Below are 12307 nucleotides of genomic sequence, written 5' to 3'. Positions count from 1 at the left end.
TTTCTAGACAGTGATTAGTCAGTGCTTAATTTGATATAGATGTCTCTAAACAACCTTCTGCAAATACAAAGTGCTTAAGCAGTTTAAAGAGTTCAGTGGCCCGTAAGTTAGGTGATTTGCCTTGGGTTTCTCCTTGGCCATGTTATATTGGATATCATACAGTACATTACCGTTTAAAAGTTTGGGGTTTGGTAAGATTTTATGCTTCTGAAAAAAGTATCTTATTCACCAAGGTTTTATTTGGTAAAAAATACAGAATACAGAAATAGTATTACAATTTAAAATAACTGTTTTCTATTTTAATATATCTTAAGATGTCATATATTCATTTGATGCAAAGCTGAATTTTCAGCATCATTATTCTAGTCTTCAGTGTCACATGTTCCTTCAGAAATTATACTAATATGCTGGTTTGATACTCAGGAAACCTTTCTAATTATCAACATTCTTTGATTAAAGCTGCAGTCTGTAACTTTTTGTGCTCTAGCGGTTAATAAACAGAACTGCATACGTCTTGCGGAAGAACATTGCAGCTGGGGCTACTTCTCTCTGTTTATGTCTATGGCGAGTCACGCAGGGACTGTGCTCCTCCGCAGCGGTTCCTACCAGACCGGTCTGAAATAGTCCCAATATAAACACTTATTATAAGTGTACAATAATGATTCAGGGTAAGACAAAAACACGGTTTGGAAAACGGATTTATGTTGTACGTTCTCATTATATAATTTTTGTAAATCTTGAACACAAAAAAAGTTACGGACAGCAGATTTATTAAAAAAGCTATACATTTTTTTTATTTTATTTTTGTAAAAATGTGAACATCTTTTTTTTTTAATCAGATTAATGCATGCTTGTTAAATAAAATTATTTATTTCTTTAAAAAAAAAAAAGTACTGACCCCAAACTTTTGAGTGCATAAAGCAATAATGCATAAAATCGTTTTACTAAGTGAAGTGCCTTTCCTGTCACTGGCTTCACCAGAAATTAAATCTGTTAACACGCAAAAGTTTGTTGACAAAATGTTCATTTACTGAAGATACTGTAAAACATCAAAATAACAGTACATTAAAAGTCTTTACGTGTAAACTATAATGTAGCGTGAGTCGTAGCGTGAAAAGATACAACATCAGCACATCCTTAGGCTACGTGTTTCCCCTGAGGCTTTGGCTGGCAGGTCCCATGCTGTTCCTCTGTACTGGGGAAAAGGAAACATGTAGCAGGGGCTTGTCTGTGATAAATTAGGGTAGGAGGGACGCCCCGGTCCGTCGAGGCTGCCTGGCAGCTGCAGTGCAAGCGCTCCCCCCACTGATATTATAACTCAGCACTATCCACCCCACATGACTATTGGCAGTTCCTTCTGTATATTTAGAATAGCATCCATCAGCTCCCCACCCCACATAACGTATCCCAAATTCCCTAATGTATCCCTAATTCATCCTGTAGCAGTCGGCTCTTTCAGCGCACAAATAAATAACATAGTGATAAGTGTCAGTGGTGCTCTAGAGGGCCCAGTGGACCATTTCACGGTGAGAGTATTGGCAGCTTTTACAACTGTACGTTTAAAAGCATGTCCAGGAGACATTTATCATCCTAGTGTACTAAATAATCGTCATTTTGCAACAAAACAAAAAAAAGGAATATTTGTTAATGTTTATCAAAGAGCTATAGCCCTGTTTGTCTGTTGCAGGCATTTAAATGCGCAGCGAAACATTACAAGAGAAGTGCGATTACCGAACAATTACTCTTTTGAACTGGTAGAAAGCATGCACTATATTCTTTTGCTTCACTAAGAAGCAACCTGTTCCGTAGGGGTGGCATATATATGATAAAAATATATACATTTTATTTTCAATAAGATCACGATTTTATCACAAATCTTTTTCATGTTGGTTTTATTATGCCACTTAGCAGTACAGCAAAACTAATTTGCATATTTAAAAAATTTAGCCTTACAAGGTAACAAAATATAAAGGAAAAAATAATGACAGACCATTTAGGACAAAGTAGGAGTGGGCGAAGATGAAAATCTTTATTTCATTATTTTATCTTTGTCATTAAAAATAAGAACAAAAAAACAAATTACAAATAATAGGACATATACAATATAATATACAAATTAAATAAACAGTGCTTTATTTTTTTCAGCTACAGTATTTAACAGAAGGGTAACACTTACACTCACCACAGTAAGGTTTCATTTGTTAACATTAGTTGTATCTGTTAACAGTCAAAAGTTGTATCTATTAACAGTAAAGGTTTAGTTCACCCAAAAATGAAAATCACCTCATGATTTACTCACCCTCAAGCCATCCTAGGTGTATATGACATTCTTTCAGATGAATACAATTGGATTTATATTTAAAAAAGTCCTGGCTCTTGATTTATAATGGCAGTGAATGGCTGTTTCTGTTTTGAAGTCCATAAAAGTACATCTATACATCATAAAAGTGCTCCACACGGCTCCAGGGGGATAGGTCACCCAAAACTGAAAAATAATTTACTCACGCTCTAATTGTTCCAAACCTGTTTCAATTTCTTTCTAATGCCGAACACAAAAGAGTTGATGGTTTGATAGTATTTTTCCCCCATACTATGGAAGTCAATGGGTGTTTGGTTCCCCATGTTTTTCAAAATATCATCTTTTGTGTTCAGCAAAAGAAATGAATATATGTTTGGAACAACTTGAGGGTGAGTAAATGATGAACTATCCCTTTAATGCACTTTGAACTAACATGAACAAACAATGAAAAGTTGTATTTTTATTAGCTAACATAGCAAAGTTAATATAACATTAACAGATATAGTGAATGTAACCATGCAGGTTATGCTATATATATAGCCTATTATGTGCAAAAAGGGTTAAATCACATTACATTATAACATTACAATCTAAAAACAAAAATAATTATTTTATTTTTAAATTCATTAAACTAAAAAATTTAAATAAATAAAAAACAAAAGAACAGACTAATTATAGCCTACCATATTGGCCTAAATTCGATTACCCTATTACAAGTCACTTTACAGTTACTGCTATCATAAAAATACACTTACTTGTAGGTTTAAAACTCTACATATGGCACATTTATTGTCCAACAATAAATATTTTAGAAATATATATATATATATTAGTCAGAACTGCTGTATATCGATATATAACTGGTATTGCCTCATTCCATATTGTTTATAAAAAGATATCGAAACAAACTCGATATACTGCACAGCCCTAATTTTGAGTGGAAATCGCAACTGAATTCTTGATGATGTTTTATAAACAAAGTTGGGGAGGAACACGTTCAAATTGCCTATCTAATCAGTACGAGAGATGGCCTATTTATATATACATAGCCGACTCACCTACGTTCCTCAACAGTTTTCTGCATCCCTCCACCACCCTGTCTCCTCACACTTGCCTGGTTACTATCCTAACCAAAGATACGGGGGGAGTACTCTGGGTTCGGGCCAAATTCCGAGCTTAGAGCCCTCCCCTCGGACAGCATGCCAAATACGTATACTTTTACTTATTGTGAACTGGTATTAAAATGATTCACCAAAATGAGACAATATTCAAGACAAGAGAGCGCGGTGTAAGGAGGGCTGTCATTAAAAGTCCTGAGTGAACACAATTTCAAAATAAAAATCTATTTAATATTTAATATTGGCCAATCCTTCTTCTTTGCTTGTCTCACTATTCCGGATATCTGTCGTATAGGGATGCAGTTCCTTTAATTTTTCATAATTTCTATCCTTGTAGCCTTGCAAATCCAATTAGTCAAGGTTTCTGAGTGTATATGAACCTTCACTTATTTTTCACTGGACAGAATCTTTTTATTCAAGTACATTTGGATCACCCATCTGCTGTATAATTTAAAACTATCTTTTATGACACCGTGCCCATATAATTTCATTTACTTTTGCCTTCTTTGAAGCTGCACACTGTTTCACATTCATTGGCTTAATAAGGTTCCTGCATAACCTGTGCTCTGTAGAACACACTCAACTGGCACAAAACAGGTCTCATTCTAACCGTCACCGGGCATGGAGTCGGACTTGAGTCACGTAGCACACAGAGCTATGACATTGACTCACAGTAATTAAGACACTCTGTCATGTAGAGACAAACTCCCATCCTGTATTCATCATGGCATAGAGAGATGAACCCAAACAGAGGAGTTCAGCTGCCAAGGTTTGGGATCTTCATTTATCTAGAAGTTTAATTGTCTGGATGCACTTCCTCCAGTCATTAACCACAAACGCTAAAACTTGGGTGAGAGGGTTTGACTCAGTCTTCCCCTCCACCGCTGGAGCTTTAATTAAGGAGTACAATGGGCTGGACTGGGTGCAAGGAAGTAGTAATTGGCCCTAGAGGCATTGTGTGCTGTGATAGAGTCCGTGCAGTCACACTCGTGTACAGTGCTTCCATCTGATTCACAAACCCTTGGCCCTGTTACAAACATCTATATGGTTACAGTCCATCTGTTGGATGATAAAGGGCAGGTTGGCACAAGATTGATAGGCACAAAGTGGTATATACAAAATGATGTATAGGCCATACTAGATTCATGCACTTGATTTTATTGAAGGATAAAGAGCGTCTTCTCAGGGAACTCGTTCACTTCTCAGGGAACTGGGTTTTGAGGGAACTCAACGCTGTGTCAGATGATGATGCTCTGGGGACTTTAATTGGACAGGCAATAGCCTAGAGCCCCTAAGAGCAGAGCTTTTCAGGGGAGACTATAGACATGGCCTCAGCTAAGTCCACAGTACTGAGTCCAGCATAATAAGCTGATCCAGGCAACAACTGAGATATGGAGTCGCATGCAGCAACTCTACATATCATCACACAAGTAGGCCTGTCACAATAACAACTTTTGCTGGACGATAAATTGGCCAAGAAATGATTGCGATAAACGATAATATTGTCGTTCTGAGACCGTTTTCATCTAAAATAATGATAATGGCATAATAATGCAGGTACACCTTTTCAAAGATTAATAAACTTTTATTTCCAAAGATTATTTAACACTGAAAACGGAAAGCATTTGAAATATCCACAATAAATGAACAAAACAACCAAAACAAAAAAAGCAATGGACCCTCAGTCTGTTAACAAAAAAATGCACTTGAATAAACAGCTGGGAAAACTGCAACGGATGATTGTGTTTTAGGTAGTGCTGGGAATCGATTAAAAAAAATTAACTAATTAATCACGATTAATATGTTTTTAATGTTTTAATATTGTAATAATTTCAGTTACTCTCCAAATTAATGATTTATTGACAGCATATTTTAAATGTGTTGTATTGTCAATATGTTGTTTTTATGAATGAAGGCCAGTATCACTGATGTCTCTATGAAACATTAATGATGTTACATTACAGTATAACTGAAAGCTAACAATTTCAACATTTATTTGGCTTTAAAAAAACAACTTTTAATTTAAGTGAACTTAAAACAATCTTTACATAACCCCATTATAATAAATATTATTTTACCTGTGCCTTCCCTGTTAGACATATACAGAAATGTAATAGCTATCAAACACCTTTCTTAACTGCATAAATAATACATGAAATATAGATGAATCATCATTAAAGGTGAACTATGTAGGATTTTTGCAGTAAAACATCCAGAAACCACTAGGCCAGTGTTATATATTTTGTTCAGTTGAGTACTTAGAATATCCCAAATGTTTTCAACTATTTGTAAATCGTGAGAAAATTGCTATTTTAACCAAGGAACCGGGACGTGTGAGCTATGCGTGTGAGGGAGTCGCCTGTCGATTGCGTCATATCTGCGTCACCCTCAGTCTCCGGTTTTATTAAGTGAAACGCTTTACTCTCACTGCAGTGTGAACAAGTGTCATAGCAGCCGCCGAGCGAACGTCATAACTTCCTTTTCAACACACTCAGATATATCTAATACGATAAACAGAGTTGCGTTACCTCAAACTCATGACTGGAAAAGAGGAAGTTGCGCCGGCAACCGTGTCATAATAAAAGTCCCGCCAGCGACTATGCCATAATAACAGTCCCGCTCTTCAATCGCTCCTGCGGCCTTGCTCAGCTCCACAACACTCGCTCCTGCTCTGCTTCACTACAGTAATGTTAATAATCGCATCCATGAACATGATTTCTGCCCGAGTCCTATCCTGACTGTTTTCCACCGGCTGTGAGGTGAAGACCACATGTCCCGAGATTCTGCGCTCAAACGTGCCGTCATCAAACTACGCCTTTGTTTTGAACAGGCGACCTCTAGTGGATGGAAAAGTTACATAGTGTAGCTTTAAAGCTACAATTTTCTCTGTTCCCGTTTGAGGAACATTAATGACAGGCACCATCAGTGCTCCTGTCACTTTAAGAACAGCCACTGCCGAACATGACGCGGATCTCACACGCTGTCCCGCGCATCTCATTTCCTCACAACTCTTTAAGTTAATTTAAGACGTTATTTAACTAATTTAAGACTCCTAATATGAGAATACTCAAAATTCTCTGTGTTGTTGTTATTGTTTGTTAATGAGCAAAAGAGAACTCGATGTGAGCAGGAGACTGACGCGAGTCTGTCTGTGCCACGAGTGTGTGTGTGTGTGTGTGTGTGTCAGAGTGTCCCTCGATTAGCTGACATGAGAAGCAGCCACACAGACAGGAGAGGACATTGACATACAGCGCATTCTCGTGTCTTTTCGCACTTAGCATTTACATGTATTAGAGCGTGATCATATAATGTAACGCTCGGCAAAAATGGATAAAAAAACGGACGCTGGAAATTATCGCAGCCGGAAAAATTATCGAGCTAATTTTTTTTATTGTGCGATTAATTGATTTATTGACTATCGCAATAGGCCTACACACAAGTTTCTAGTAAGCGCTATACCGATGGAAGTTTGCAAGGCAAATTCCTCAGCTTTTATGTATCCAGCCTTAATGAGATGGAGAGGGCGACAGATAAGAGACTGGATCGCTAACCACGATACAGTCCATCTCTGCTCTGTCACTGATCTTCGACTAGACTGAGAATGGGCACTTACCCATTCACAAGAAAGCTTAGCCCTGCATAGACCCGAAATTCTTTCAAACTATGCCAACTCGCGTTTGTGTGAAGTGAATTTTTGGGAAATGCAACTAGAAAAGGAGCAAACATTTGTAACCTCGCACACAGAAAGCCATTCTATAGATATAAGTTCCATCAGGAAATGCCACAGATCGCTGCATTATGCTGCGTCTTCATGCAGGATTTTTCTTTTGCGTGCAGAAGCAGTTTGAAGGAGGTGAGGTAAATAGTGTCGCAGTCAACACTAGTGGATCCATGATTTACCAGGCTATCAATTTAATTTTTATCGAGCTATCAAGTATATTTTACCAATTCACTGGTCACAATTTAAATCATTGTCCGATTACAGAAATCACTTGCGTGCATCAGGCAGGCAATAATATAAAGTAATAATAAATACACAAATAAATAAATAAACATGAATTGAGCATCAGTCACCAGGCCACCCGTTAGCCAGTCTATGCCTGATTGGTGCATTTGCATTTGGGTCTAATTTTATCAGGTCTTTAATAGATTTTTGCTATTAAAATATAGTTTTGACGTGGCAGAAAATGGCCAAAGAGCAAATAAAATAAATAAAATACAATTTCGAAACAGATATTTTTGTACAGTCATTTATTTGACAGTTTGAGCAGAGACAGGAAGAGATATGAAGCACTGTTGCGATATGTATGCGTGTTACCCTCAAGGCTATGGCTCCAACAAGAAGCAGATTCTTAATAAAAACAGACAGCTTAAGCAGGGCTTCCAGATTCCACAGGAGTGAGATATTTTGTCTTCATAGAAAATACAACAGTTTAGACTTTGGAAGTCTCCCTAATTAGCCTTTTGTGACGTTCATGTTTATTTAGCTGCACACACAGCTCTAGGCAGAACATAGCACCAAAATACATACAGTATTTTTCTTGTCAGCCGTAATCATTTTTGAATCAGGCCTGCAGCTGAAAGGATTTTGTTTGGTAATAAGGCTCGCCACGCTTATGCGAGAACTTCAAGTAGCAGCATTACGGATTCTCACAGGATTGTGCATGGCGCTGCCCTGCACTGAGATCTTTCCCAACCATCTGATCAGATCAGGCCAGTACATTTTTCTGCTTATCAACGTACAGTACACAAACACACGCGCACAGTTCAGTCCGATGCCTCAAAGAGCATGGGTTGTCTCCCCAAACACACCCTTTGATTAGCCTGTTTGTGCAATGCTGAGCGCTTTAAATAGGGGTTGTGTTACAGGTCGGCCGTTTGGTGTGCTTATAACATTGAATCTCGGCCCACACACAAGGTCCATTGCCCCAAAGGGGGCCTCATCCACTCTTCCTTCATCTCGTCTCTGATTAGACACATACTTATGGAAGCTTCCTTTTAGATACTTTAAACACAGAGATATAGGAATATCACTGTGTGTTTTACAGCCTTGCCCATGGCACCAAATGATCTCTGACTCTTTAATCACGGCTAAATGCTGTCAGAGGGCCCGCAGTGAGAGACTGTCTGTGGCGAGCCTGAAACTAAACGCAGAAGAGACGGGCCGAGATAATGGGCTTTAGAAGAAAATGTGCTGAGGCGTCTCGCTGTGGGGGGAAAAGAGGCTTTGAGTCTTCAATGGCAACATTTTGTGCTGCTTCTGAGCACCAGAGAAAAAGACTTCTGCAAATTAAGCTCTGTCTAGATTTCCACTTTATTTGTCCTCCTCCGCAATGATTCAGAATGGCTGCAGATGAAGAGGCCTGGCGGACTCTGAGCCAACGCGGAGTGGATTTGCCGTGTTGAATGGGAGGGAAACTGTTTGCGTCCCAGTATGAGGCTTCTCTGAAAGTGAAGCGCTCACTTTGGGGCTGATGGGAAGTTGACGAGGTCTGGGGGCCGGTGAGAGAGGCAAACAGTGGATGTGTTGTGTTTTTCTGCTCTTTTTCTCTCATCAGCGTGGGAGAGCTGAGAGGAGCGTGATGAGTGCTGATTGACTGCGAGCGGAGCAGACGATGAGCGGCTCATCCATCTTCGCTGACCTCCTGCAGGTTTTCTACCTTTAATGTGCCCTGGTCATTTGTGTGGTGCGAGAGCTCAACTGACTGGAAAACTCATCCATGGCAGATTTACTCAAATCAATAACGTGCCTCCTGCCCTCTGTGAGCTACTTAATGCGGCCAACGTCGCACCTCCTGGGAAAGACTCGCCACAGCGGCAGGATGTTCCATGACCCCCCTCTGTGCCAAGCTGTCTTCTCTAAGTGCTGATCATCCACCTCATGTTTGTCTGGCATAGACAACGGATACTGGTGTCCAACAGCACACAGGCTTCATTAGGGCTTTATCCACTTTCAAAACAGCTTTTTGCCTAGTAGGTAAATATGGACTGGTTTGCGAGGTTAAAAGGACTGTATGCTTAAAACAACATGTTGCGTTGAATGGAACCATCATGACATACATGTAGTTTACCTTTCAAAAAGTTTGGGATCAGTACGATTTTGAAATTATGTTTTTGATAGAAGTCTCTTATGCTCACTAAGGCTGCAATTGTTTTATTAAAAATACAAAAAAAAACATTTTAAACATTTACATTTTAAAAAGTGATTTATGTCAGCATTCATTCTTCCAGTCTTCAGTGTAACATGATCCTTCAGAAATCATTCTAATTCTAATAATTTATTTGATTCATTTCTTTTTATTATCAACGTTGAAAACTGTTGTGCTGCTTAATATTTTTGTGGAAAATGTGATACATGAATTCAAAAGAATAGCTTTTAAACTCGACATTGTAAATGTCTTTACTCTCACTTTTAATCAATCTTTGCTGAATAAAATGATTCATTTCTTTCAAAAACAAATCTTAATGACCTCAAACTTTTAAACAGTAGTGTACAGTATATCAGAAATGATGCAGGACGAAAGTTAGCACTGAATTTTAAGTGAGGGAATCAGAATCGCATAAGTTATCTCCAGATGCACGCAGTAACATTTATGCAAGAATCTATGTCTATATGTCTATGGTAGGTTTGGCCCTATTTATGCTAGCTAATACCATGAAAAGACCAGAATGACTGAGTCAGTCTTTTATAGCATCTCTGGGTCACTTTAGGTGCGCTTGCGAGATTAGCTTCTTGCAATTTCACCTATTTTATTGATAGCGTTTGCTTTCAGCGTGGTTATTAGCTCGTTGATAATTTAAAGAGAATATATTAGGGGATGTAAATAATCTATGCTTCAGCTAATCCCCACTCACAGTGGGATTCACTTGTATTGACAAAACACTGTACAAACCTGTATACTTCAGCATATGTTCTGTAATAAAATTCTATGACTTAACAAATCTTGTGTATTGGCAATTCCAGGATTACAGATCACCGGTTACCAACTTGTTGCTCACAATGTAATACGACTGAGTCATACTGATCAGCGAGAGTTTTTACCCTTAACTCGGACTGGATTATGGTGGTAATTTAGTTGGCTGGTGTAAAAAAGCGTCCTTTCTTCTTCTTTGTGTATCAGGTTGTGAAAGTGGCCACTGGGGGCCCCACTGCAGCAACCGCTGTCAGTGCAAGAATGGGGCACTGTGTAACCCCATCACAGGAGCCTGTGTCTGCACAGACGGCTACCAAGGCTGGCGCTGTGAGGATCAATGTGAGCCTGGCTACTATGGCAAGGGCTGCCAGCTGCAATGTCAATGCCTCAACGGTGCCACCTGCCACCACGAGACAGGGGAATGCATATGTGCACCAGGCTACATGGGCCCCATGTGAGTACCAGAGAGATATGAAGGTTAATATGTCTTTCCTGAAATATATTCTTTATGTAGAGGAGACAAGGGCAAGTTGTAACTCTAGTGAAAAGGGTAGGTTTATTTTTGAAAGTCAATTTGGGCCCACACCTCTTGACTGCAAAATAGCTATTCAACCTTTCCACCATCATTGCCAGGTAAACACACATTCACCTTTTATGACCTTTTGTGTTGTCACAATGGGAACCTGCCATTAAATAGTCTGTTTTTCAGCTAAATAAACAGAAAAACAGTTATGTGGTGCAAAACGTTTAATGAAATATGGCGAAAATAGTTAAAGGGATAGTTCACCATGAAACGAAAATAAAGCCATCTTTTACTCACCCTGCTGTTGTTCCAGTGCCCTATGTCCTGCTATCTTTTTTGGACCTCAAAAGCAGACGTTTTAAAAATAGTCCTTCACGCTATGAGGCACTGTAGATCAGAAATTTGTTATTTTAATATTATTTATATGTATAATTAAATCTATAATGTATTTGTGAAGTTTAAGTGCATGAGAAAGTTATATATACTGCATGAGCTTAAGTTTGCATGACATATTACTGTCATATGGAGGGAGAAGGACGGAGATATTTTGGTCATACAAGAATGTGTGTACATTTTCTATCATGGACTGTATGAAGGACCTCACTGTATATGTAGCACCTGTTTCCGATGATGTAACAGTAGCTTATATTATCAACTGATGTAAGCATGAAGTATACATTCTATTTTAAACAGACCAACATGTTTCTTTACCTTGTAAGGATTTGCAAATCCTGTGGTCAGTGGTATATAATGCTCACTGTTAATGTACAACCTCAGAGAAACATACAGCTGGCACGATAACAACACGTTTCTCTCCTATGTCGAGACATATGACAATAAAAAGCTTTTTGACAAGGCAACTGGTATTCCGGTCCTGTGATTCAATCATAACGGGGACAAAAGCTGAATTTTCAGATCTACAGGCACACTATAAGGTTTTGCGAGAAATAAATCGTATTATTTATTTTTTTATTTAAACCTTTAATTAACCAGGAGATAGTCCCATTGAGATGTAAATCTCTTATACCAGGGAGTCCTGGCCAAAATGGCAGCACAGAGTAATCACAACAAAATAAAATAAGTACAAAAGACACACAAAACGAGAAGTACAAAAATACAAACATTTCTGTCCAGCACTCATACAATTACAGTTCTTAATAATTGCTAAAACATATAAAATTAAGTAAAACATGAACATGATTTTTTCAGATAAACCTCCGAAAGGTTTCTAAGAATATTTAAATATTTATTCAGTAAAAATACTGAGCTCGGCCATTACTCTGAGTGCGCTCCTGTGAGAGTGCGTGCGAACCATCAGTACTGACTCAGCAGCCCCTCACGCAATGTTGTCATGACAACGGTACACAATATTCACTTCAGGAGGTTTTATTATTAGTATTATTGTATTATTTCTTATCATATACCTTATAGAAAAGACGAGAGTCGCGTTTGT

At 38.4% G+C, this 12307-nt stretch overlaps 1 protein-coding gene across 1 annotated transcript in view; it reads left to right on the top strand.

The window, feature by feature from the left end:
* Positions 1–12307, top strand: part of megf11 (multiple EGF-like-domains 11) — a gene marked incomplete at its 5' end in the record, with an annotated part of 127869 nt that overhangs the window by 62971 nt on the left and 52591 nt on the right. Inside the window, 2 exons of the mRNA XM_079826160.1 lie at positions 10382–10419; positions 10539–10785. Of these exons, the coding sequence (XP_079682286.1) occupies positions 10382–10419; positions 10539–10785 (285 nt within the window). The remainder of the gene's footprint in view (positions 1–10381; positions 10420–10538; positions 10786–12307) is intronic.

Source organism: Gobio gobio (genome assembly GCF_949357685.1).
Source record: "Gobio gobio genome assembly, chromosome: 9".
Lineage (NCBI taxonomy): Eukaryota > Metazoa > Chordata > Actinopteri > Cypriniformes > Gobionidae > Gobio > Gobio gobio.
This window is presented reverse-complemented; position numbering and strand designations above follow the sequence as displayed.